The sequence below is a fragment of the Crocodylus siamensis genome, chromosome 9, assembly GCF_052110815.1.
Source record: "Crocodylus siamensis isolate JL-2025a chromosome 9, ASM5211081v1, whole genome shotgun sequence".
Classification (NCBI taxonomy): Eukaryota; Metazoa; Chordata; order Crocodylia; family Crocodylidae; genus Crocodylus; species Crocodylus siamensis.
In genome coordinates, this window is record NC_143403.1 from 68,506,493 (window position 1) to 68,534,040 (window position 27,548).

General features: G+C 43.0%; 1 protein-coding gene across 1 annotated transcript in view; it reads right to left on the minus strand.

Moving 5' to 3' along the window:
* Nucleotides 1–27,548, minus strand: part of DNAH10 (dynein axonemal heavy chain 10) — an 86,372-nt gene that overhangs the window by 29,434 nt on the left and 29,390 nt on the right. Inside the window, exons 26-49 of the mRNA XM_090062521.1 lie at nucleotides 22,288–22,444; nucleotides 21,303–21,536; nucleotides 21,064–21,186; nucleotides 20,096–20,329; nucleotides 18,806–19,029; nucleotides 17,970–18,239; nucleotides 17,698–17,881; nucleotides 15,504–15,638; nucleotides 14,953–15,105; nucleotides 14,378–14,566; nucleotides 14,134–14,280; nucleotides 12,224–12,415; nucleotides 11,933–12,051; nucleotides 11,596–11,754; nucleotides 9,811–9,946; nucleotides 9,608–9,730; nucleotides 8,553–8,687; nucleotides 7,455–7,671; nucleotides 6,413–6,532; nucleotides 4,782–4,927; nucleotides 3,659–3,811; nucleotides 2,908–3,168; nucleotides 1,725–1,897; nucleotides 70–163 (exon numbers count right to left, since the gene is read on the minus strand). Of these exons, the coding sequence (XP_089918647.1) occupies nucleotides 70–163; nucleotides 1,725–1,897; nucleotides 2,908–3,168; nucleotides 3,659–3,811; nucleotides 4,782–4,927; nucleotides 6,413–6,532; nucleotides 7,455–7,671; nucleotides 8,553–8,687; nucleotides 9,608–9,730; nucleotides 9,811–9,946; nucleotides 11,596–11,754; nucleotides 11,933–12,051; nucleotides 12,224–12,415; nucleotides 14,134–14,280; nucleotides 14,378–14,566; nucleotides 14,953–15,105; nucleotides 15,504–15,638; nucleotides 17,698–17,881; nucleotides 17,970–18,239; nucleotides 18,806–19,029; nucleotides 20,096–20,329; nucleotides 21,064–21,186; nucleotides 21,303–21,536; nucleotides 22,288–22,444 (4,078 nt within the window). The remainder of the gene's footprint in view (nucleotides 1–69; nucleotides 164–1,724; nucleotides 1,898–2,907; nucleotides 3,169–3,658; nucleotides 3,812–4,781; nucleotides 4,928–6,412; nucleotides 6,533–7,454; nucleotides 7,672–8,552; nucleotides 8,688–9,607; nucleotides 9,731–9,810; nucleotides 9,947–11,595; nucleotides 11,755–11,932; nucleotides 12,052–12,223; nucleotides 12,416–14,133; nucleotides 14,281–14,377; nucleotides 14,567–14,952; nucleotides 15,106–15,503; nucleotides 15,639–17,697; nucleotides 17,882–17,969; nucleotides 18,240–18,805; nucleotides 19,030–20,095; nucleotides 20,330–21,063; nucleotides 21,187–21,302; nucleotides 21,537–22,287; nucleotides 22,445–27,548) is intronic.

The window sequence follows — 27,548 nt, forward strand, 5'->3', positions numbered from 1 at the left end:
AGTGGGTAATGTTACTGTTTTGAATTAAATTACCATAATAGTAATAAAGGACTGTAAGAAGTTACTCACCAGTATCTTGTCTGCTTCATTAATCAATCTGTCATGGAAAACTCTCAGACACTCATTTCTCCAGACTCTCACCATTTGCATGACTGTTTGGAACCTACATCAATATTGAAATATTAGCTTGCATCAAAGCATTAGGTACAACACATATAGCCAAGCAGTTAATAGTACTTCCATCAGAATCAGAATCCATTTCCTTTTTCAGTAGAAAGAGAAAGTCTCTTGCCTGTAACTTCATCTCCCAAGATCATACTACAGAGATTCAGAGGTCAGCTTTTGTTATCAGGGACCATATCACAATTCAGGATTTTCCAGAATCTTTTTTTTCCACTAAGCAGTATGCATACCATGAAAAGTATAACAGATTCTCTCTTACCTACCCAAAAAATAATAACAACCACCAGGCCTTCCATGTAATTACATCACTAGCTAATTTGATTAAAACCCTGGAATCAAAGCATTTTTTATTTCTATCCTTCAGTTTTAACTACGGCTGCTTGCTTAGGCAAAAATATTGGTAAATTTCTTCTTTGATTCCAGGGAATTACCTCTCAGCCCCAACTCAGCAGAACATTTAAATACACACTGTAGCCTCACCTAGTCAACAAACTACTTGTGTATGTGCATGTGCTTAAGTCTCACTAACTACAATAATATCTACAATCAACATACACAAGGAATTTCCTGAATGAGACAGGAATACAGAACTGGAGGCTTAATTCTTAAGGAAGAGGTCAAAATACCTACCAGAGTAGAAGAAAATAGGGCCTGCGGAAGACCCAGGATATTCAAAACTGTCTTCTGGACACTGCTTACAGGCCTTGTAAGTACTACTATACACTATGCAACCTGTAATTTGCACGTTCCTGGTGATGAGGATAATAAGGCAAGTCATTTGCTTTACCCATAATAATAAGCAGAAAGCTGACTAGGTTATAGGAAGAGGCTGTATGTAGTCCAAAGCAGGATCAAAGCTGAACCACAGCAGAAGCTGGGAAGCTAGAAGCTGGTATTTATACAGCATCTGTAGACTCTGACATCACAGCCAGCTTAAGAACACAGCACTAACATGGCCCCAGGTGATCGAGTCCAACCTCATGCTGTCACAGTCAGCCACATCACATAATCTACTTCCTAAATCAATCAAATCCAGGACCTGATACCTCATTACCATCTGGCAAAGACTCTGGTCATTACTGAATGTAATGGAGGCTGAATGTATGGAGGCTCCCCTAGTGACAGCAAACTCCCAGTGAGTGTGAAGCTGTCAAAACAGGTTCCTGCATCAAGCTCTTCCTTCACCCTGTGATAGCGTATGGCAAGCAGAGGAAGACATCAGGGCGCCATGACCCTCAGCTGGCACACAGCCCTTCAGGGACTAGAAAGTTAGAGACCTCCTTAACTTCTCTAACACATACCTAGGCTGAGAAGAATGCAGACAGGCAATCTCAGAATAAAGAACCTGACTCTTCAGAGCCCAAATTTTGTGAGCTAAATAGAGTTCATCTGTAGAAGAAAACTGACCTGAATATCTCACTGCAGACTGCACATGCTTTCTGAGTAATGAAATCACCACAGCCTGGGCTAGAGCCTCAGCCAGCATAAATGGTACAGTGCCACTGAAGTCAATTTTTCTGAACACTTTCCCCTAAACTCACCTCTCTGGGGTGGTAAGAAGAAGACCGTTGTAGATCCTGGAGAGATCACGCAGATTAAATATGTAATGAAATTTGGAAGGTGTTGGGGGCAAGTCACGAACAATCATTTTATAAAGTTCCAAAGTGCAGGATGTCATCTTGTCAGAGATCATCACGATAGATTCATTAAAAGCCTACGAACCAGGAAAAAGAAACAATTCTTCACAGGTCTGACCAGGGAAAAAGGAGTTTCGTCAAGCATCATCTGCTCGCCAATCCTTTTATCCCTTCTTGTTCCATTTAATATGATCTCAGGGCAAGGCAGTATTTTTTTCAGAAATTCATTTTATAACATAACTGGTATATCTTTCACTTAGACCAGTCATTTTAGTGCTTTAACTACAAGCTATGCAGCAAGGACCTTATTTTCCACTGTGCTTGTATAGTGCCTGGCATAGTGAATGCCTACTTCTTGGTGGGTTTCCTTTCTGATTTTAATACATTTTTATTTAGCTTCAACCTTTATATATTAAACAGACTAAAAATCCTGTTACATAGAGAAAGGAAAGAGAAGAGGAAAGTGAAGGACCTGTATAAGGATCTAAAATGCCTTTTAGATCCTTACTGGGTTTTTGGTTGTATCTGTGTTGGTCTAAGGACATAGGCAGGCAAGGTTCTTTGGGTAGACGCGATATCTTTTATTAGACCAACTGAGTAATTGGAAATCCTTATACAGGCTAAATGCCATTTAGTCTAAAATGACTAACACGAATCAAATTGAAGTGGCAAAACAGTTGGTCACTATGGATACCACGCATGATCAAAATACCCACTCAAATCAATGGAAGGAGCCTAGTGATTTCAGAGGGCCTGTGGACTTAAAGTGAATAACAATATCATCTATGTTATTATACTTGTTAATATCAGCAATCTAAAATTTAGCATTATTTGCTACTACAGCTTGAAACACCCTGCTAATTACACAGCTATGGGACCAAACAGTACTCTTAAATTAATATATGGAACCTCTCCCAACTCGAATGGAGATCCATAAAAGTAATTACCTGTACACACGACAGTCCCCATCCATGTAAGAGAAGGATGGAGCATATACAACAACAGGAATAATCAACCAAAAAAACAATTCAGGTTCTGCAATTTTATATTTAAAATAACAATAATCCCGTTAAATAATGCAATTTACCGCAGTGTGGCCTTTCAGGATGGAGGCATAAATCAAATGCAAAGACTGCTCAGAAGGGAAAGGTACATTGAAAACACTGAAGAGTGAAATAAAGCGAGGGTCAACTTCATTACGACCTCCTCCAGCCTTTCCCATAGCAGCAATAAAGCCAAGGTCTCGAAGAAGCTTACAGTTCATCTCTTTACCACGATCATACACGGAACCTTTTTCCAGCAGCAACTTCAACAAGGCAATTGGCTGCTGTGTACCATATTCATCAACCTTTGTAAAGCAAAAAAGCCAACACATTTAAAAGACAGGTCTTAACGAGTTTCCAGCTACTACAATGAATGCATAAATAATTAGCTCCAAATGTAATGCATCATTATTATATCTGAGTGCTATTTTGTAGGCTTTGGAGATGGAATATCCATGTTCCATTTTAACTCAGGAGAGGAAACTGCATTATTTCACTGATGTGCAATACACAGCCACTTCTTCCCAGCTCTTACAAGAGGTACGGTCTGGTTCTCTTAAGAAGCCATGTCCATAGTGTCAGCTGGGAAAAGGTCTTTTGATTCATATTTAAAAACAAGAGGAAATGGAAATCCCACTACCAACCCCGCCAACCAAAAATGTGCATTTTTAAAGTTTATAACAGCACTGCAACACCGTATGGTGCCCAGTAGTCCAAGCCTTCAGGTATCTTAATGGACAATACAAATGCAGCCTGTTGTGTGTTTTCTTCTACTGCAAACAAGTTGGCACTTACCCTTGGCATATTCATGTCATCCATGAAAACCAGAAGGCGCTTTCCCATGGGGGGGCCATAAGTGTCCTTTGTACGTTTCTCTACATTAGCTTCTAAGTTTCTCTGAATATCCATTGATGTTGTGCGTGAGGAAAAGTTAATTATTAGCAGCAGCTGCACAGCAAGATACAAATGATCAACATGGATATTTAGTAACTTTTTAAGAGTTTCCCAGAAAATGTTCTTTATATTAAACAATATGGGGAACAATTAGAGCACAAGATAGATGTGAAACACTACACAGTTTAGCTATTCACTTAAAATATGGATGGTTTAAAAATATATATATTCCATTTGGGAGCTCAACCACATAGCAGAATAACTACTTGACAAACATGTTTTCTTATAAAAAACTGAATCTTAACAGAGATTCTCAACAATAATACATGTGGAAGAAATCAAACTTCGCATTGTGGTTGAATCAGAGCCGACAGAGCCAGCTTTTCTTTATTTAGGGCCATACTGTGATCACAGGGAGAATTCCATACAGCAAGGGGAATCACCCACTTGTCTGTTTCAAAGGATTTCTCAGACTCTCTAAGTTTACAAATGTATTTATACTTAAGACAGAGAAAGAGATAAAAATACGACCTTGGAAAAACAAAACAATAGTAAATTACACAGAAATTTAGGAAGTTTACTTAAACAAACTATCTATGCACAGGGCAAGATATTAAGATAACCTAAGGATAACCCAAGGCATGCAGGATTTCCTATCTCAAAACATGTAATTGAATTAAGCAGTATCAGCACTTCTGGTCTTTGTTTTTCTAGTCGAGTAAGCCAATTACTTCTACATATAGTAGGTTTGGCTCTAAAATACCTCATATATCTGGGCCCAGAGTGTACACAATTAGAACCCTGTGTCCATGTGCTATCTCAAAATCAAAAGAGCTGGGTACACGTCTGTCTGTGGAGATCCAATGACAGAGTCAGGGTCTTGAATTGAAATGCAAATGAAGGAATTACTTCACTTACCACTTCAATGCAGCCACTTCTGGGGTGAAATACAACTACTAAGCCACACACAAAATAAACAGGAAGATACCAGTTTGTCACCAGCACAGAGGAAAAGACTACATACGTTAGTGTCTTGGTTCAAGCTTTTTAAAAAGTTTTGGGTAGTTGCTGTCTTGGAAGTTCCAGATTCACCCACAAGGACAACAGGTCGTTTGATTTTTACCATCTCTTCTAACAACCAGGTAGTGCGTGTTGTATCCACAGTAGGAACTAAATAAGTAAATTAAATTAAATTAAGAAGAAGTTAATTTAACATGCAACACACCTGGGAGGTTCTCCACATGTAAAACCCTACTGGGTGGGACCCATAATTTATTAATGAACATTTGCACAAAGATTTACTCCAGACCATCAGATCAGTACAATATTTAATTAATAATCTCTATTGTACAGCCTTTTCATGGCACCATTTATCACAGAACTTTTCTTACATGTGTTGAAATCAATACGTTAGAGATCCCTGTGCAGACATCCAATGAAAGGGTCATGAACCATGTAAGCCACTTAAGCCCTCTTTAGGAGGTAGAGCTAAGACACAAGCCTTTTGCAGGACGCCTACCTGCAGAGGTGAATCTCGTGCTCTGTGAATCAAAGGCAGGTATGAGGAACAGCTTTATAGACTATGTAATTATCTCTCTCAGCAGTCATGTTAACATGCACTTGCTGAATTGTTACTATAAAATAGTATGCGTTATTTTGTCATAACTGTAAAATTAATTGTCACCATTTTATTATATTCATTATGGGTTCTTTTCCTAGCCTATTTGTGCTAGGTTTTTGTTACTGAATCAGCAGTCTCCTATTCTTTTATCATGGTAGTTATATAAAGTACTGTTCCTGACGACACTTGAAAAGTGAACCATGAACGAAAAAAAATTGCATCTACCTTTTGTGGCTTTTCTAATACAAATAAAGCCATCCTGCCAGTATTTTTTGCCTGTTCTTTACTCTAAGAAGTACTGTGAATATTTTAGTTCTCAACATCCCTTACTTTATTCAGTGGCTTTGGCAAAATGCTTGTAAAATTCAAATGGTCACATCACAAGGGATAGAACCTGAATAGCTGCTGATCTCTGGGGCAGAAAGGGCAAGGCTCTCTAAGGTGCACTCTCTGGGTGCCTATATGTGTGCTTGGAGGTAAGGGGAGGTGTTTTAATTACAGCAGCTCCCAGACAACCACTCTAAATAAAAAGGCTCACTGTCATGTGTATTAAGGGCCCTCCCCACGCCCCTGCATTTCAAAATGGCCATAGGGGCACTTTAACTAAAGCTCATTTGACAAGGTTTAATTAAAGCACCCCTACAGCCATTCTGAAACATGGGGGACTTAGTACATGTGACGATGAGGCTATGCTGGAGCATTCTAATTAGACTTCAATCAAGTCTGCTAACACGAAGCAGACTCAATCACCATACAGCCCTACCGCCTTCCAAAAAGCTCACTTATTGTGTCCTTAAGCAAGAAAAAGAAAAGCAAGGACTAATATTTCTTTGGTGAAAAGCAAACAGCAATTTAAGGTTGCATCACAAAGGAGCAGGAAATAGCAAAAAAGTTTTTGCATTATGATTCATGTTCAATTTCTGAATGAAACATCCCACAATAGAACTGTGCATGGGATTTGCTACTAGAAAACTACAGATTAGCACATTTTAAGTTAAAGGACTACCAGTGTTCTATATTAGTCACCCACTTACCTAGAATGTCAATAAATCTGCCTTCTGGCTTGTGAAGGTATGCAGGAACTAGCTTGCTCCAAGGCACCCATTTCTTTTGACAAGCATCAAAATGAAAGTCATACAAAGTTGGCAACTGACCTGCAGGATATGATGAGGTCTTTATTTAGCAACTAAAGGTTATCTGGGGTATGGAGGTGCTTCCAAAAATCATTCATTTGATTGTGTTAAATGTAAAGGGCACAACCTTGCATGAAGGGTTGTAACCCAGGCCTCATAGCCTGGGAAAGGGCATTAAGGTAGGATTAAGTCCCTCTTACACCCTTCCACTCCTGGGCTGTTTTGGGAGGTGGAAAAGAAGACTTAAGCAACCCTGAGGACCTGTCTAAATCATGGCAGTCTGCTCTGAGCCACAGCACTGGCTGGCATCTGCAGAGCTCCTTCTTAGCATACTTAACCTGGTCTTAGGGTATGAGGAAAATATTAATGAAAAAGCCATGAAACAGGGTTGCTTCCCAAGCCCTTCGATTCCATAAATAAAAGATAGTGTCAAGAGGCTCTTACCCCTGTCTCCTTTCTTGATCCCTGCAGACAGCATCACTAACTCGCCTGCTGCTCAGACCTGGGCATTATCACTTTTCTAGGACCTGCCATCCAGGTTATGGGTTCCCCATGATTCCCAGACAACTGGTTCTGGAGAGAATCTAGTCACTGTTTCTTGCTACAGGCCACATGACCAACCAGGCTCTTGTCTGACACCTTTCCTTCACATGCAGGGGAGAGACACCCATCTCCCCTTACCCTGAAATGCCAGTGCTGAGACACCCCTGAGCTACACCCAGACAAACGCTCCCTCTAAGGTCTGGAACACCAGGCTTCTAAAATAATTCTCCCCTCATCTAATCTCATTTCTTCTATGAGTGCAAGACCTGCCAGTGTTTCAGGCTGCACACACAATACGAAGTAGACTTTACCATGTGATACAGGCATGGTCTGATCCACTCCAATTGTTTTCTTTAAAAAAAAAGGTGCGCCAGAGTCAATTCTAAAGGCATAGTCCTACCTGGCAGTTCCCCTGGCTTAGCCAAGATATTCTCCTCATGAACAGTTGACATGGAGGATATTCGTTTGACACTTTCATCAAATTTAATTCTGCCTGCATTGAGAAGGCTGGCACCTAAAGAGGAATACAGAGCTTCCAGGAAGTAGCATTCCAGAACATCGGAGTCATCAGGCTCTCCCACTATTAAAGCTTCAAGCATCATTGTCAACTGCACCACCTGATGGAGAAGATTGCAAAACAGTAGCTTAAGAAGACATACAGAATTTTGATGACTTAATGTGCCTAATTTTCTTTTCTTTTCATCCCTCTGTAAAGTCTTTTGTGAGGCTCTGTCTGCATGCATGCAGGTGTCTGTAAATGCAGGTATTAGTTAAAATAAAATAAAAATGTTAATGATCAGATGATCATCTCTCTGAAAGTGGACGAAAAGGGATCTTGGCCTGCCTGAAGATTATATCAAGAAATTCCTCAGTCCCATCAGGGACTCTATTAATGGAACTCTGAAATAGTTACTTACTATTTGGGCATGTCTTACTCTTTGGGTATGTCTATGGCATGTGAATAAACTGTGGAGTTTATTGCTCAAGAGTTTATTGCTCCTGGGCACACCATTTGAACACATTCCTGGGAGCAATTAACTCCGGAGCAATAAGCTACGCTCTTTATTCAAGCACAGAACATGGAGCCAGGTCAGAGCAGCCTCAGCAGGCAGGGGGCCCCAGGATCAGTCTGCCAGCCTGGGGCTGCTTCCTCTGGCTCAAAGTGCTGAGGGGCTGGCTGGGGCACAAGGGAGCTTCAGTGAGGAACTAGCTAGCAGGCAGCTGCCTCACTGAAGCTCTCTCATGCCCCAGCCAGTCAGGCAGCATCTACACACACGCTGATGCAGAGCTGTTTACTCCGCAGCAGGATAGTACTTATATTTACAAGTACTATCCTGCTGCGGAGTAAATTAGTTTACTCCAGCGTAACAAAGGTGCGCATGGAGACACTGCAGCTAATTAGTCAACTCCATAGTAAGCCTCTTGTGTTGATGCACATTCTGCAACTCATATTCCTCTGCTGTTGAAGCCATCTTACTCAATACTCATTATTTCTTACCATATTTAAATCTGTTTGAGGGACAATTGTCTTCAGCTTCTCTCCTTGTCTGCCATCAACAATTCCTTCTACAATCAGGCTAATAAGGTAGGGGACATATTTTTCAAAGAGTCGATCTAACTCAACTTGTTCTTGCTGAGGAAAAAAATGACAATCATTTAACAACCTAAAAAGATTAAAGTGCCACCTATTTACTTATTGTAATTAGTCTTGGATACTGTTACTTTTTTATAAAAATAATTAAACAAACACAGTGTTATGAAAGACCACAATTTTTTACTTGACTTATACTGAAAACATAATGGTGATAAAGACAGCTACTTGGACTTTTGACAATATTTACTCTTGATAAAATCCATCAAAGTCATGGCATAGGGTTATTCTACAAGTATGTCACTCTGTATCAGAGATTCTCAAACTGGGGTCCACAAACTACCACTGGTCCAGGAGCTCCACTCAGGTGGTCTGCGGAATGGTTGCAGAACAATCAGAAATATCTGTACTTGTCAGATAAGACTACTGATATTAAAATATGAGTTGTATGCTTTGATTTATAGAACAAAAAAAAGTTTAAGTGGTTCCCCAAGACCCTCAGCAATTTTCAAGTGGTCCGTGAAAGAAAAAGGTTGAGAACTACTGCTCTATATTATTTTTTTAGAATCTATTTTTGCCTTGGTATAATATAAAAAGAACCTTTCTGAACGTATATACACCATTTTGCATATGGAGACATATGTGTATGTACAGGTCCTGGCTTCACTATTTTTTAATAGGAACCATTCTGCTCTTGCGTCAGGTTTTGCCTTAGACTCTGGAAATTAGGTACCAACCACTAATCTGTTTTTCTTTACCTGCTTTCACAGAAAAAGAATTAAAAGTCAACAAGCCCATTCATCTCAAAAAATTTAGTAACAGTGACCTGAAAAATAAACTCTAAAGCAATTCAGCCAATCAGGGTTTCATTATAAATATATTTACACATGCCTACAGTTCTGTATTTAATTCAAATAGTGCCTTCTAAAATCACTTTTTTAACAAAAATAGCCATTTCCTACCTTGTTACCTCTTTGTTTAATCCATTTCTCCCAGAAGGGCTTATACTTCAGGTTTTTTGGATCCACAAAAACCATCCCACAACGGGACACAGTGGCAGGAGAAGCATACTGTAAGTCTCCGACCTAGAAAATAGTTACATCATAGCCATAAACAGCTCCTGTTTCTGAGAATCTGCAGACCCTTTATTTGCTAGTAATGTTACCTCAAACAACAGAGCACAGTGAGCCTGAAGCCTGATGCGCTCCCCATTTGCCAAGGTTAACAGCTTATTATCATCCATCACGGAATTCATGTTTTCCACCCAGAGTGCATCCACATCTCCATCAAATAAAATATACCTGTTAGCACAAAACAAGTCGTTGGGCAGCAATTGATCTTTCCTAGTTTTCTGCTGTATTTGGAAATACAGACACAGTATACCAGCTTATTTCCTTTTTAAGCACCATCATCATCAAAAATCCTAGCGCAATATGAGGATAAGGATATTACTTAGCTCTAATGGAAGACTTTCAAGGAATCTCTTGTGCTTTTGAGCCACCAGCATGACACTTGCGCACGCAGTTTGACTAGGTAACCTCCTGAGATCCCATCCAACCCTAATTTTCTATGATTCTATGACTGTATGATTCTATCACCCATTAACAGATTCCCAAGCCTCCACAGGCTCTATGCATTCCAAATTTGCATTTAAGGATTCAAGAGGCAACAATTTCTTAGGATGGTATCTTTTACTGGACCAACTGCATAGCTGGGATAGAGTTAGACAAGCTTCTGAATGCAAGGCATTCTTCTTCAGTTCACTTCCTGGACCATCACACCTACAATATCACTCTAACACTACCCTTTTGGGGATGCAGAGGCTGTAGGATGCTCCTGCCAGTGTAAGAAAGGAAGACAATTTCCTTAGGCCTGATCTGAAGTCCATGGACCTTAAGAGTATACAGAAAGCTGCATCATGCTTGGAAAAAAAGCAACTCTGAATGTTTGGCACCAACAGTGATAAGGCATGACCTGAATGTTATGAAAGTTATGGGTAGAAGAGGGCAGGGATGAAGAGCCTGTGGGAAGTCCATCGAACTGCCCAAGGCTGATCTGCCACTGGCAGGCAGAAATGATCAACCACCTCTTCTGTGACTGCCCGTATGCCAGGGAGGTGTGGAAGAAAGTCTGTACACTCCTCCTGGTGATGACAGGTTTCAGAAACCTGAGCAGGGAAGCAGCTCTCTTTGGGCACCTGACCAGTCAGCCAGGGACCCCCACAGCTTGCTTTGACCAGTTCATATCCTGCTTCAGGTATGCACTGTAAAAAACAGTGCACTTCTCATAAACAGACACTCAGACCCCACAGTCAAGGACTGCATTAAAGTGAAATGTACCGGTACTAGAGGAAGACAGAAAAGGACGATGGGACAGAAATGGCAAGACCTCATCTGGTGAAGAAGGGCCTGGCATAGACTTTTTCAGTACACCCTCTAAGGAGCACAGTAGGTGGAGGTACAGGTATAGAGATAGGTGTGTGGGCGCGCAGTTGTGCAGGGCGAGCTATGTAAGTTTTTCGCTACCCTTGCTGCCTCAGGCAAATCATTTAGCTTCTCAGCTTTAGTTTCCCCACCTGTGAAACTCAGGCTTGTGCAGATTAGATACTTTTTTCAAGCGCTTTCGGTGGGAAAAGCATTTGCTGTTAGCAGCCTTCCTCATGCATATAACACAGGGTTCTCAAATGTAATAGTGAGGTGCAGCTGCAGAAGAGGTGCCTTAGTGGGAGGTGGGGAGGATGTTTTGAATCTAAAAAGGCTGAGAACCAGTGCTCTAAGGGCAGGGTTACTATTTGGCTCTTGACTTTGAGGGATGAGCCCTTCCTTTTCCTTAGGATTGCACAGTTCAATTGCATTAAATATAAAAGGAAGCAACTTCGTAATAACTAAATTTGCTGATAGTTAGAATAACTAAAACTTGCTGATCTCATTTCTAGTCCCAAAACAGTTACCTTCGCTCTTTCTTATCTGTTGGTTTGTTGATCTCTCTGAAGATGTTTGAGAGAACACCGTCTGTCCAGTCTCGTGTGGTAGGGTCAAGAATACCATACAGCTCAATCACACTCATGGCTTTTGGGTTCAGTGTATAAAGTTTTGTCACTAATCCTAACCTAAACAGAGATGCATTAGAAACAGTAGTGTTACCAAGATCCTGAACATCCCAGGTTAAGCCTTTACACACTAAGCAGAAATGATGGCTGGATCAAGTTATAAGGAAGATCACAGCATAACCGCACAGGACTGCTATTTCATATCCTGATTCTCTTGCACATCTAACTCTGTACTCACTTGGTTTGTGCCTGGCACAAAGTGTTAATGACAACAGATTTTCCACCTCCAGTTGGTCCAACCACCATTGTAGTGTGACGAGTTAACATTGTCTCATACATTTGAACTACCTTATCCACCTGAAAAACATACATTTACATTAACTTAGATACTGGTGCATGCATCTCATAAGGGCCAGGCCCTCAGCTATAACTGGTGGAGCTGCACTGATTTTAAGGAAGACACTCTGATTTCCACCAGCCAAGGGTCTAGCTCTTTATTTACAACAATAATTCTCAACGTTTCTCCTACCTGGACTGGTAAAACAACATAACCACCTTCTTCTAGTACTTGCTCTACAGCATCATTGAAGTTAGGATAACGGACTCGAGGACAATCCAGGCCAGGAAACAGGTCAGAGATCAGGCCAAGGAAAAGGGGTACATCTTCAAACACAAACTTAGGAAGATTCATATCTCGCAGTGCTCTCATCAGTACCAAATCCTAGACCAAACACAGAAAGGTAGAGCTTCTGTAGAGAGCCAACCAATTATCTAATGCAGTGGTTCTCAAACTTTTTCTTTTCCTGGACCACTTGAAAATTGCTGAGGGTCTCAGCAGACCGCTTACTAAATGTTTTTTTTGTTCTACAAATCAAAGCACACAACTCATACTTTAATATTAGTAGTCTGACCTTACGAGTACAGATATTCTCAATTGTTCCACAACCTTTCTGCAGACTACCTGAATGGAGCTCATGGACCAGTGGTGGTCCGCGGACCAGTTTGAGAACCTCTGCTCTAAGGCATAAAAAGCTTCAAAAGCAGTTTGAGAGCTATCATCCAATTATTTTACTAGTTTTGGTTATCTAGGGGTGCAGGTAGCAAACTTGCCTCTCTTGACATCAACTATTATGGGACACAAAGCCACTTCACTGGGATTAAGCTGATCAATTTCAGTTGGGATATTAAATTTCCTTTGTTTTTCTTATATTAACTGAATTACCCAAATATGAAGGGCTGAAGTATCCTAAATTACTGATTGTTTTTTGAATTAACAAAGTCTCAATCTTAAAGTAACTGCCTGCTTTACTGAAAATATTCAGCCTGCAAACAGTCCTTGAGGGCACTTTATTAAAACCTGAATTCTTGCCAGCACAACGTATAATTAGAGATGGATTCTGTGTGGAGCAATTTTTCTGTCTGAGCAGAAATTTGAAGAACTTCCCAGAATGTTATAGGAGTTGCAGCCCTAAAAATAAGCAAACCTTGCGATATAAAATCCACACTGTGTATAGTGAAAACTGGAGGGTATGCCTTGCACATGCAAATATGCCATTCAGGGATACAATAGGTTTGTGCACGTTATGGGAGCACAACCGATGTGCCGCACTCAAATTTTTTGCCCCCATGTTCATTTAGCCTCTGCATTCTAATATAACAAAAGCCTTAGCCTGTCCATAATGCTTTATTTGCACTCTGATTGGTTGTCTCAGCAGCCAATCACAATGCTGACTAAAACAACCAATCAGAGTGTTCCAAGAGCGTTCCAGACAAAAGGCGGTGGCAGCGGTGTGCTGCCATCATGGTGGGGATGGAGGGGACAGAGCGGGGACCTGGCCTTGTTTCCCCCTCTCCCCCGCCCTGCTCCTTGGAGGTGGTGGCAATGGAACAGACAGAGGCAGTAGTGAAGCCAGCAGCGCTGACCTTGCACCCCCCCAGCCCTGCTCCCTGGAGATAGTGGCAGAACAGGGTGCTGGCTGAGGGGGACAAAGGGGACGGCAGGGTGACCCCCACCCCAGCTCCTCAAAGGCAGCAGCAGCAGCACAGGACGGTGGGTGGCAGCGCCCCCCCCCCATCATTCTTGATGGGCAATTGGCTAGTCCTTGACATAAATGCTAAAACTTTCAAATGCATAGGAAATGTACACACAAAACTATGAGCTAAACATCTGAGTGTCTACAGATATCCCCTGCTCCTATCTACATTTTGCTGGTAATGTGTTCTGTGCATATTGACAGCCCCTTTCTTTAAGCCCTGCATAGAGAGGTAGTATGCAAAGGTGATGAATCTGTTAATAATGAAGCTGAGAGAAGTATGTCACCGAAAGAGCAAGTATGATAGGTATGATAGTTGTTGCAGTTGCAGACCAAGCATTTCCAATATAACCACACACAGGTTATCAACAGTCTGTCCTGGCATGATGAAACAGAGGGTGTCTACCTCACTGAGGTCAGGTGAACCTCTCTTCAGCTCTCCTGCCATCACTAGTACTGACTTCAGGGCTCGTAGTCCAAAATCATAATGATGCTGTTTAGAAAGTTGTTCTTTTGCCAATTTGTACAACACTGTCATCTTTTTGGCAAGGCTCTGTTTGAGGGAGATGGTAGAAAACGATAAGCGCATTGCAACCCACACCACATACCTACCCACTCTTTTTTTACACTTAAGAGTGTTCTTCCCTTACCTTTGCCAAAAGAAACCCTTCAGAAAAGAGCATGATTTCACAGATTTGCTGAAGATCTGGTACAATCACAACCACAGGTCTGAATAAAGCTTTTACAGACTCGGGCAGCTCAGTACGGCCAGCATAACCAGGATTCATGGTAATAAAAATGCCCATGCGTCCATCCAGGGAAATTTCCTGCCCTTCAAACTAAAACATAAGTGAATGCCAGAATTATGCTGACTTGTAATGAAAAGACCCAAAGCCATTTACAATAGAAACACCACTTCGTGCTTCTTTATTATACCTTCTATCTAGGGATCTTGAAGCTTTACCAGCAGCAATAAATTAAGCCTCACAACACCCATGTTAGTTAGGTAGATGCTGTTGCCCCATTTTATAGCTGGGAAAAATGAGCCAGAGAAAGTAAAGTCCATGGCTCAGCACCTCTGAAATTCAGACCAATTATACCCACGTGCTGTAAAATGACTTGCAGGAGCAGAAGTCCTCAGATCTCATAGTATTTACACCTCCACTGACACCCCAGGACCAAAACCAGCCTCCATTCTCAGTAATCTAATTTTTTTGATATTTACCTGAAATGTTTTTAGCTGATTCATTAGAGCATTTCGAATTGTCTGAATCTGAGATGAGATGACTGAAAGCACAGAAGCATCTATGCGATTAAACTCATCAAAGCATCCCCACGCACCACACTGGGCAAGACCAGAGAAAATTTTACCAACTGCCTAAAAACAAACCAAAAAACAATTCAGTGTTAGCACACTTCGGCATACATTACATCAATGCAGGACTTTACAAAGCCTGTGAAAACATATTTAGGAAAGTCATTGCAACCTGCCTGCCCACTACAAGTTCTATTAATAGGCTTATTAATCCAGTACTGACATGCTTGGAAGCTCATCAGCTAGCCACTGAATCTGAAGATTGCAATACAAATCCAAAATTTTAAACTCAAACCATTTTAGGAATTTATAAAAGGCAAAGCATCGTTTACTATATTTCATTTTCAATTGTCATGGTATTTATATGTAGCCAGATGTTTCCAAAAGGTACCATTACATTGCATGTAATGGTACTGTGGCTGGTATGTTGTTACTGAAGAATATAGCATTATAACTCTTACTTTGAAATCCATGCCTTCTCCACAGTTTGTTACAACACACAGCAAACCAAGTGCTTTGGCCAGATCTTTGGTAGTCTCTGTTTTCCCTGTACCTGCTGGTCCTGCAGGTGCTCCTCCCAAAAACATGGACAATGCCTTTTGGAAAAGAGCCAAAAAAGCAAGGCTGAGTAGGGATGAAGGTAACACATCACAGTTCATCTCCACCAAGCATTTTAAAGACAAGTTTGCACAATAAAAAGGGTTACTTATGCTTATATAATCCACAAGTTAGAATCATAGAAAATGAAGGTTGAAAGGGGCCTCAGGAGGTCACTTAGTCCAACTCCCTGCTCAGAGCAGGACCAGCCCTAACTAGATCATCCCAGCCAACGCTTTGTCTAGCCGGGTCTTAAAGACCTCCAAACATGGAGAATCTACAACCTGTCTGGGTAATCTGTTCAGTGTTTTACTACCCTCCTAGTGAGAAAATTCTTCCCGATATCTAACCTAAACCTCCCTTGCTGCAATTAGAGACTGTTGCTCCTTGTTCTGTCATCTGCCACCACTGAAAACAGTCCAGCTCCATCCCCTTTTGAACCCTGCTTCAGGTAGTTGAAGGCTGCTATTAAATCCTCTCAGTCTTCTCTTCTCCAGACTAAGCAAGCCCAGTTCCCTCAGCCTCTCCTCATACGTCATGTCCCCCAGTCCCCTCACCATTTCTGCTGCTCTCCACTGGACTCTCTCCAATTTATCCACATCCTTTATGTAGTGGGGAGCCCAAAACTGGACACAGTGCTGCAGATGTGGCCTCACCAGTACTGAATAGAGGAAAATAATCACTTCCCTTGCTCTGCTGGCAAAACTCCTACCAATGCAGCCTAGTATGCCACTAGCTTTCTTGGCAACAAGGGCACACTACTGGCTCATATTCAGCTTGTTGTCCATTGTAACCCCCCAGTCCTTTTCCGCAGAGCTGCTGCCCAGCCAGTCAGCCCCCAGCCTGTTTCAGTGCATGGGATTCTTCCACCCTAAGTGCAGGACTTTGAACCTGTCCTTGTTGAACCTCATGAGATTCCTTTTGGCCCAATCCTCCAATTCGTTTACGTCACTCTGAATCCTAGCCCTACCCTCCAGCATATCTACTACTCCCCACAGCTTGGTGTAACCTGCAAACTTATTGAGGGTGCACTCTATGCCAACTTCCAGGTCATGATGAAGACATTGAACGAAACTGACCCCTGGGGCACTCCACTTGATACTGGCTGCCAACTAGACATCAAACCATTGGTTACTACCCTCTAAGCCCGATACTCCAGCCAGTTTGCTATCCACCTTACAGTCTGTTCATCCAGCCTGTACTTCCTTAGCTTGCCTGAAAGAATGTTGTGGGAGACAGTATGAAAACACTTGCTAAAATCAAGGTACACCACATCCACCGGTCTCCCCACATCCACAGAGCCAGTAACCTCATCATATAAGGTAATCATGTTGGCCAGGCATGACTTGCCCTTGGTGAATCCATGTTAACTGTTCCTAATCACCTTCTTCGCCAAGTACCTAGAAATGGATTCCCTGAGGATCTGCTCCATGATTTTTCAAGGGACTGAGGTGAGGCTGACTGATCTATAATTCCCTGGATCCTCCTTTTTCCCTTTCACTATGTTTGCCCTTTTCCAATCATCTGGGACCTCTCCTGATCACCATGAGTTTTCAGAGATGATGGCCAGCAGCTCTGCAATCACATCAGCCAACTCCCTCAGCACTCTCGGGTGCAGCCCATCTAGCCCCATGGATTTGTATATGTCCACCCTTTTTTCTAAACAGTCCCTAACCTGTTCTTTCACCACTGTTAGCTGCTCATCTCCTCCCCAAACTGTGCTGCCTGGTGCAGTTGTCTGGGAGCTGACCTTGCCTGTGAAGACTGAGGTGAAAAAGGCATTGAGCACTTCAGCTTTTTCTGCATCCTCTGTCATTCGGTTGCCTCTCCCAGTAGTACAACATAGTATATGTACAAGCAATAGTGTAACTGTTCTAACTTTGTCCAGGCTTGGGTTAATTAAGCACAAGCTAGCAAATTACATGAGATTATAATGAACTTTACACTATTATCCAAATTGGATTACCTGAGGTCAAAGTAAATGGCAATACTCACTCTGAAATCACCAGAAATATATTTCAGTGAAATATCTCACCAAACAAGTTCCTTAACGTATACCTGTGTGAGGGTCAGGTAGATACGGTCTGTAAGAGGAGTGATGACCAGTCGTCCATTCAAGCCCATGTATTCATAACCATAGGAAAAAGTGCCAGTGCATTGACGCACATTCAGCTCATCTGGCTCCCGATCCCAGTAAAAACGCAGTTGGCTTTCCCATTCAAATTCTCGAGCTTCTAGAATGCTGTAAAGACAGAGTTCTTCAGATACAATGAAATGCTGTGAGAACAGATTACAATCCCTGGTGTGTTCTCAGTGTGGCAGTGGATTACCTGTCTCTCACAAAAGTATCAACTATATCTCTGGCATGGACATCAATAATGAGAACTGTGTTGTACTTTTTACGGTCATTTTTGCTCAATGGCTTTGTAATTCGTGTAACCAGGGCATCAATCTGCTGATGCATTTTTCTGGCATAAAGTTTCATGGCCTGTTTTTCTCCCTTCTTCACTTTGCGGAAGACATCTTCTACCTCCCAAGTCCACCAGATCTGATTAGCAGCAAGAACCATCATGCCCTGGTACAGCAGCATCCAGTCAACTCTATGGAGAAGAACCAAACACATACAGTCTTTCCATAATAAGCAAAATATTCCACTTACCCCAGTGAGTCAAGAGTCAAAAGACACAAAGCTAGTATATGAATACATTTTATCTTGAAGGTTCATAAAATGATTCTTTATACTGAAAAAGCAACTGGGTAGTATCTTAACAGTTATCTCACAGTTAGTATATGGAATTCAAATACATATAATTCCATTTACGCAATCAATATTCTGAGTTAATTTTTCAGATACAGTACTCACTTGGAATACACAGAAACAGACTTCACTTTTCAAATGTAGAATTTAAGCAGGATTAATAGAAACTATAAAGGCAACATCTACATTGCTTATGCACTGGGCTAGAAGCTAAATGCATAGGAAATGGGTAGCAATACATTTTTGCTGGGCACTTAAAATACTGTGTGTATGAACACACACTACGCACATGTAGACAGAACAGGAGTAGCCAATAACATAGGGAGTTTCTACAACTATCTTCCAATTAAATAGATTTCAAAAAGTCAACTGCACTACAGGAGTTATGCTATGGTTCATTAACTTCACCTGCTTCTATCTTCACAGTATCGGAAAATGGCTTCTTTAGTTAAAAGTCTGTTTGTTCTTCTCATTTCAGCCAGAACGGCTGTCATCCAGTTCTCAACTCTGCCTTCTGCTGCTATGGCTCGCCGGAACTCCATTACTTCTCCTTCAGCTGAAATCATTGCTGTTGCTATTTTTTCATTGCTGTCACCCTCCCGAAACCTCAGGGATGCAATGTTATCATACATCTGAAACATGAAGCAGAGGAATACAGGTGTCATTTGCACTAAAGTACTAAGAAATAAGGCTCCTATCTAACTCCTATCACTGTTCACAGGAAAACTTCCCTGGACTCTAAACAGAACTAAATCAGGCTCTAAGGGCATGTCCAGATGAGAGTGGACATTTGGTTCCTTGGGGACAAGTAGTGGTGGCTCACCTTGCGCTACCGCTACTTGCACCTGGGGAATGCCTGTACCACACACGCTTTAGTGGGTGGCAAGTTACCCCAGGTGGGGTACGGGAGGCTGGGGCTAGCACTGGGCTGGCCCCAGCAGCCTTACCTAGAGTCCTGGGGGCCTTCTGGGGCTCCAGCAGCAACGATTCTGGTGCACAGAACCTGGCCAGCAGCCACATCATGGCTCTGGGTGGCCCAGCTCCATTTCTGAGCATTGTGCACTGCCCATGGATGTGCTACTCTGCTGTTTTTTTACCTGCAGTTTTTTTTTTTAACCCCAGGGGTCAAAAAAGCTCATGGAAAAGAGAAGCAGAGCAGCACACACATGGGCAGCACTCCCTTGCAGCACAGAGAACATCTAAATGTGTGGTATGTGGCGCCACAGCATGTTTGTGGCGCCACATACCTCACGGCCACGCTTATCTGCACACAGCCTAAGTGACCAAATACAATAATAATAATGCAATAATACACACACACATATACATATATATAAAAATAAATGTGGAAGTCTGCTAATGTTTTTGCAGTGACTTGCAGAGGAGTCCATTAATCAGGAAAAAATTGGCCAAATTAAGAATTTTGCAGTAAATATGAATCCGCCAAAGGCATAAGGGAAAGTTATTGCATAAAGGTTCACAGCAGGGTGTTTAGAACCTTTCTCTAAAGCAACTGATATGGGCCATCAGATCCAATCTAGAAATTTCAATATTTCCTTAGTTACTGGTACAGTATTCCCTGTATAAGAGAAACATTAGCAGACTTCTAACAATCTGTATAGTAGATAGCCTCCCATCTAAAAATCACAGTGCACTCAAAGCATTCTCAGACTAATGACTATAAGCAGCATGCTATACCTTTATCATGTGCTCCTGAACACAGAGTGGGTCACTGCTACCAAGGATGCTAAGTAATTCATCATCAGATATGAAGAAAAACCTTGGGAAAGCATTTCGCTTTGAATCCAAATAATCATTCAAGCTTTTCTGACATTTCTCTAGACCATCATTTATATTTTGGAGGTCTGCAAGTCTATTTGGAGCTTCACAGCATTTTTTAATCACTGGATCTTTCACAGTGTCACTCATTATCTGTATATGGAGAAAAGAAGCATGTTAAAAACTATTGAGGAGCAACACTATAGATTAAACTAAATTAGGTTTTTCTTGTGACAAAACATGTCATAACCAGTATTGGTTATTATCAACTAACAATACTCTGTAATATTAGTCAATGTTTTTGCAAGCTATGCCCATCAGTGGTGCACCCAGATTAGTAAAAGTACAGTTTTGCTGGTATAACAAGAAACATCAAGGGATTTTGTCAGCCCAGCTCACATCCTGTCATACCTCCGGATGATACACCTAGTTTGGCAGATGCCTGTGGTGTAAGCAAAGACACAGAATAGTGAAGTGACTTCCCTAAAACCAAAGAACAGAAGCAGACTTGAAGCTCAGGAGCTTCTGGCCCCACAATCAACCAACTGCTACACGCTACTTCTCTAGGCAACCATATTATTCTGAACCTCAAAGGATCCTCCAGCCAGCTGCAATTGGCACTGATTGGCACTAATGACCATGCAAACTCTAAATGAGTCATGGTGTCTGACATGGTTTAGAAGGAGCTGGTTGTTAAAGATAAAGCACGACTTGCTGTCACAACACAGCTGGAAACACCACCAGACAGAAAAGTCACCTCCACAGGAAAACTGGAGCAACGATGCTATCTAAAATGAAAGCCTTCAGGTTACTACAGAACTAAAAGCAAAATACATCAAACAACTCTTTCAATCACTTGGCCATTACAAAACAAGTCTGATACTTGCCTTTTTAAATATCCTGTCTATGTTGTCAAACTTTTTAGCTTCCTCTGGAAGTTGTGATCTTATATCCCCACCAATAAAGATGCTCTCAAGGTACATCCATTTCCTCTGAACCACCATCCAGACCTAGAAGAATCAAATATAACCAACCAAGGAAAAAAGAATTATGGAAATCATTAATTATGGAAACCTAATCATTAAGGGGAAAAAACTGAAACATTAACTTTTTCTTTCTTCCCTACCTCAATAACTTCACCAATCAATGAGAGAGTTTTTTCCCAGTGGTGAACTGTTGACAGAAAAGGACCCACAAAGCGACTCCCTGAAATACTCTGAAGGTTGACAGTGTTGTCATCAAGAATCTGAATAATGTCCTCAACGGAGCCCAAAATAAAGCCTCGCTCTTGAGTGCCTTTGAAGTACCTTTGTACTGTGAATTTCATGTTCTCCCAGGTGTCTAGTATATCCTTAACACCCTGCATGGGAACAGAAAAAAGGAGTACATTTTAGTCCTGGAGAACTAAAGAATAGTGGTCCTACCTGAAAAATGAATAATTACTTCAGCAAAGGTTCAGCTCTACCACTCAAGTACAGGCCTACCCTTGAAAAAGGATCACATAAAATGACAACTTCAAACCCACCAGATCTATTCTTACTGACCACATGCAAGTTTTAGCTGCTAATCTCAATGGCAAAAATACATTTGTACCCTTATCAGAGCCGTAACACTCAAGTGTGAGCTGGATTTGGTTTTATCTTTTGCATTGTCAACAAAGCTATTGACTAAGTCACACCACAGTAGTCCCACTAAAGATAACAGGGTCATAAAGTGTCATTACTAAAGTCTTCAACCGAGGTACAGAACCTTTATTACTGGCAATTTTGTGAAAAGTGGGAAGCACCCAGTTTCCCAGTTTGACTATCAAATCGGAGGCTGACTGTGTTGGACTGTCAATTGAGAAGGAAAATGTGTGCACCTGCCTCTGGGCCAAGTGAGCTCATACAGAAACAATAAATACAGAACCGCATATTGCCATTTTTACAAGCACGTTTCAAAGGAGCAATGCAGTGGATAAAGCAAATGACTAAAACCTTTTAGGCAACATTTCACTAACCCTCTTAATGCTATTTAAAACTAACACTGAAAGATCAATAACCAAAAAAGAAATAAACCCACCTCTGTCATCAAAAATAGCTTTATTACTTTATTCATATTTTTTAAATTACCTTCTCAATGCTCAACTCCTTAACAGCAGTTCCAACTATTTCACTGATAACATCTGAGTATTTGGAAAGTTCCATAGCAAACATATTCTCCAGAGTAAAAGTTTCTGTTGTCATTTCAAAGCTAGTGCCAGTTCTCTCCATAAGTTCTTTCCAATGCCTGAAAGAGTTACAGTAGATCATCAAACCATTATAAACAAGACCATGTATTATAGATAGGAACCACCTCAAAATGCAGAAAGCATTCCTTGCAAAAAAAGACAAAGTGCAGCATATGCATGTGATGCAGAATCTCCCAAAGACTCCATCTTTCTATCCCAGCCAACTCCAACAACTCATTGTTTTCTTCCCATGCCCCATGGTTGGTATTGTCAGCTCTATGTGAGTGTGATGATGACAGAGCTGAACTGGAAGCTCTGGGCTGTTAAGCCACTATAACAGAGAAGAACAGTCAAGCAGGGGGAACTGAATACCCAAGGAGCTAGTCATACAAAGAAGAAGCATTGATTTAAGTAGGCCTCAGCTACCTCTGCTCAAGATCAAATATAAAAGTAAAACCACTGGTGAGCAAATAGCCCTACCAACTTTCCACCAGTGACAACATTTTACTGGCATTCAAAAGTAGCAGGACTACTAATGTTACATGCAAGTTCTGTTGCTATAACCTCTAAAACTAGTAGTATGTGTTCATATGAGTGTCCAAGACAGGCACACAGGTGGGACTACTGACAAATGCGAGAGACAACACCATGCTCTTCTATGGCACTTTGCTACCATGAATCTCCAAGCACTTTACAAAAAGAGATGAGTAAAACTATTTACAGATGGAGACTAAAGCAAAGTCTTGCTCAATAGCAGAGCCAAAAAATGAATCCAGATATCCTAAAAGTCCTAGTTAAATGTCCTGCCCTGTCCACTAGGAAGCATTTGTTTGGAAACATTTATGGAAACAAACATGATTTCATAGACGTCATAGACATTAGGGCTGGAAGGGACCTCGGAAGATCATGGAGTCCAGCCCCCTGCCCAAAGGGCAGGAAGTCAGCTGGGGTCACAGGATCCCAGCAAGATAAGCATCCAATTTGCTCTTGAAGGTGTTCAATGTAGGTGCTTGAACCACCTCCGATGGCAGGCTGTTCCAGACCTTGGGGGCTCGGACAGTAAAGAAATTCTTCCTTATGTCCAGCCTGAAACGGTCTTGCAGTAGTTTATGACCGTTCAACCTCGTCATCCCTTGGGGCGCTCTAGTGAACAAATGTTCCCCCAGATCCTGGTGGTGACCCCTGATAACCTTATAGGTGGCCATCAGATCACCCCTGAGCCTGTGCTTTTCCAGGCTAAAGAGCCCCATGGCTCTCAGCCTGTCATCGTAAGGTCTGTTTTCCTGACCTCTGATCATGCGCGTGGCTCTCCTCTGGACTCTCTCAAGCTTCTCCACATCCTTTTTGGATGAATTTAGAGACTGGTTTCAGACCAGCTAAAATCTGACCCCATCAGTCTACAAATTTTTTGTTTGCCTTTTAAGCCCCTTGGCCATGTAAAATGTGAAAATGCCTGGAACCTGAAACGATATGTGGTAGTCATGGGGGACCTGAACTTACCGGACATCTGCTGGGAAGAGCAGTCAGCCAGGTCTGACCGCTCACATAGATTCTTAGCCAGAATGCAGGACCTCCATCTAACCCAGGAGGTGCACAGCCCCACCAGGGGAGACGCCTTGTTGGACCTGGTGCTGGCCATGGGAGATGACCTGGTGAGGAGGCTGCAGGTGCTTGACCACCTGGGTGACAGTGATCATCACCTGCTGGAATTCACCATCCAGCACAAGGTGGCAAAGGCCTGCAGCAAGGCAGCAACCCTAGATTTCAGGAGGGCAAACTTCAACGAGCTAAGGAGAATAGTCAGGGATGCACTGAGGTCCCAGAGGGGAGGGGAGCCAGGTGTCCAAGGAGAGTGGTCACTCCTCAAGGAGACGATCCTCCAAGCCCAAAGAGAGGTAATCCCAACGAGGATCAAAGGGAGCAGGAGGGCACACAAGCCCCCATGGCTCACCAGAAGCATCTGGGAATGTCTCCTAGCTAAAAGGGAGGCATACACCCAATGGAAAAGAGGGGACATCACCAGGGATGACTATACTGCAGTTGCTCAAGGATGATGGGAGGCAGTCAGGAAGGCCAAGGCAGAGATGGAACTGGGACTAGCTTCCCGGATTAAAGACAATAAGCAGTCCTTCTTTAAATACATAGGGTAAAAGAAGGTTCCGGGTAATGTGGGGCCCCTGCGGGACACGTTAGGAAATTTGGTCGTCACACCAGACGATAAAGCCAACATATTTAACGATTTCTTTGCCTCCATCTTCCTAAGCAGGGACCAGAACAGCCACCCCCTTCTGGGCCCCCCTCAGGCCCCAGGGGAGCCACACCTGGGCCAAGGGTTAGTGAGGAACTAGTTAGGGAGCTTCTGGAGGGACTGGATGGCTTTACGAGCACTCGTGGTGCTTTGGTGTGGTCCCAGAGGACTGGAAGAGGGCCAACATGGTTCCCATCTTCAAAAAGGGGAAGAAGGAGGACCCAGGAAACTACAGGCCAGTTAGTCTTACTTCGATCCTAGGCAAGCTGTTTGAGAAAATTTGCTGGCACACATCCATGAGGGGCCAGCAGGGGATTTCATGCTTAGGGGCAACCAACATGAGTTCATCAGTGGCAGGTCCTGTCAGACCAACCTGGTGGCCTTCTATGATCAGATCACCAAATCATTAGATGCAGGGGTAGCAGTGGACATAGTCTTCCTGGACTTTCAGAAGGCCTTCGACACCTTGTTCTCATTAAGAAACTAGGGGACTGTGGTGTCGACACCTATGCAGTCAATTGGGTTGCCAACTGACTAGAGGGCTGCACCCAAAGAGTAGTGGTGGATGGGTCATTTTCGGCGTGGAGGGACGTGGGCAGTGGGGCCCCCAGGGCTCGGTCCTCAGGCCCGCACTGTTCAACATCTTCATCAGCGACTTGGACAAGGGGGTATAAAGCACCCTGTTCAAATTTGCTGATGACACTAAGATGTGGGGGGATGTGGGCACGCTAGAAGGGAGCAATAGGCTACAATCGGGCCTAGACAGGTTACAAGGGTGGGCGGATGAGAACAGGATGGGATTCAACACTGACAAGTGCAAAGTGATGCACCTGGGGAGGAACAACTGGCACCATACCTACAGGTTGGGGAACTTCCTTCTTGTCAGAACAGAGACAGAAAAGGATCTTGGAGTCATCATTGACTCCTAGATGAACATGGGCTGGCAGTGTGGGGAAGCAGTCAGGAAGGTCTTCTCTTGTGAAAGCTGAACAGGTTTAGGTCCCGCAGTCTTTCAATGTAGGGCCTGCTCTGTAGTCCCCGGATCATGCGGGTGGCCCTCCTCTGGACTCTTTCAATGCTGTCCACATCCCTCCTGAAATGGGATGCACAGAACTGGATGCAGTACTCCAGCTGTGGCCTGATCAGTGTCGCAGAGAGGGGGAGGATCACCTCCGTGGCTCTACTTGAGATGCACCTCTGGATGTACAACAAGGTGCGGTTAGCCCTGCCAACCATGACCTCACATTGTCGGCCCATGTTCATCTTGGAGTCAATAATGACTCCAAGATCCTGTTCTGCCTCTGTGCTCTCAAGAAGGGAGTTTCCCATTCTATAGGTGTGCTGCTGGTTTCTACTGCCTAAGTGAAGCACCCTGCACTTGTCAGTATTGAAACGCATCCTGTTTATGTCAGCCCACTCCTGTAACCTATCCAGGTCTTGTTGCAGTCTTTCCCTCCCTACTAGCGTGCTCACCTCACCCCAAATTTTGGTATCATCAGCAAATTTAAACAGGTTGCAATTCACCCCGTCGTCCAAATCGCTGATGAAGAAATTGAACAGCGCAGGCCCCAGGACCGAGCCCTGGGGGACTCCGCTGCCCACTTCCCCCAGGTCGAATATGACCCGTCCACCACCACCCTCTGAGTGCGACCCTTGAGCCAACCTGCAATCCATCTGACTGTGTAGGCATCAATGCCACAGTCGCCTAGTTTTTTAATGAGGATGGGGTAGGAGACAGTGTCAAAGGCCTTGCTGAAGTCTAGAAAGACTACGTCCATGGCGACACCTGCATCCATTGCCTTTGTGACCTGATCATAAAAGGCAATCAGGTTGGTCTGACATGACCTGCCCCTAATGAAACCGTGCTGGTTGCCCTTGAGCATCATCCCTGAAGCCGGCCCATCACAGATGTGCTCCTTGAGGATCTTCTCAAAGAGTTTCCCAAGGATTGAGGTAAGACTGATGGGCCTATAGTTGCCCAGGTTCTCTCTCTTCTCTTTTTTGAAGATGGGGACCACATTAGCTATCTTCCAGTCATCTGGCACCTGGCCGGAGCACCACGAGCACTCGTAAAGCCATGCCAAGGGCCCTGCAATAACTCCAGCTAGCTCCCTCAACACCCTGGGGTGGAGAGCATCTGGACCTGCTGACTTGAACACGTCCAGCCCCTCCAGAAGCTCTCTAACCCGGTCCTCCCCAACCTGAGGTCTGGAGGCGTTCCCCTCAAGTCTGTCTTGCTTCACGGTGGGGAAGTCCTGGTCCCTGCACAAGAAAACAGACATGAAGAATTGGTTAAAGAGTTCCGCTTTCCCCTCTGGCGCAACCACCAGATTGCCCAGCGTACTTTGCAGGGGCCCCACATTACCCAGTGCCTTCTTCATCCTCCCTATGTATTTGAAAAAGGACTTTTTATTATCCTTGATCTTGGACACTATTCCTAGCTCTATGTCCGCCTTAGCTTTCCTGACAGCCCCCCTACAGGCCCGAGCAGAGGAGGTATACTCCTCTCTGGAGATAGCACCTCCCTTCCACCGGGTGTACGCTATCGCCCAGGTGGTCAAGAACCTGGAGGTCCCTGACCAGGTCATCGCCTGTGGCCAGGACCAGGTCCAACAGGGCGTTTCCTCTGGTGGGACTGTGCACCTCCTAGATTAAGTGGAGGTCCTGTATCTCAGCTAGGAACCTAAATGACAGTCTCAATGCTGCGTAGCTATTTTTAGCAGCTACCACACAGTAGCATCAGTGTCATGGTTCATGCCCAGCAGTGCTGTCACTGTAGCAACGAGCTACAGCAACATAGCTCGTCACTACGGCGATGTGGTGCCTCGTGTAGATACGCCCACTGTATTGTAATATCTATAATAAGACTTGGTCTTTTACTATAAACACACAAAATATTTGTTTATGTTGCATGA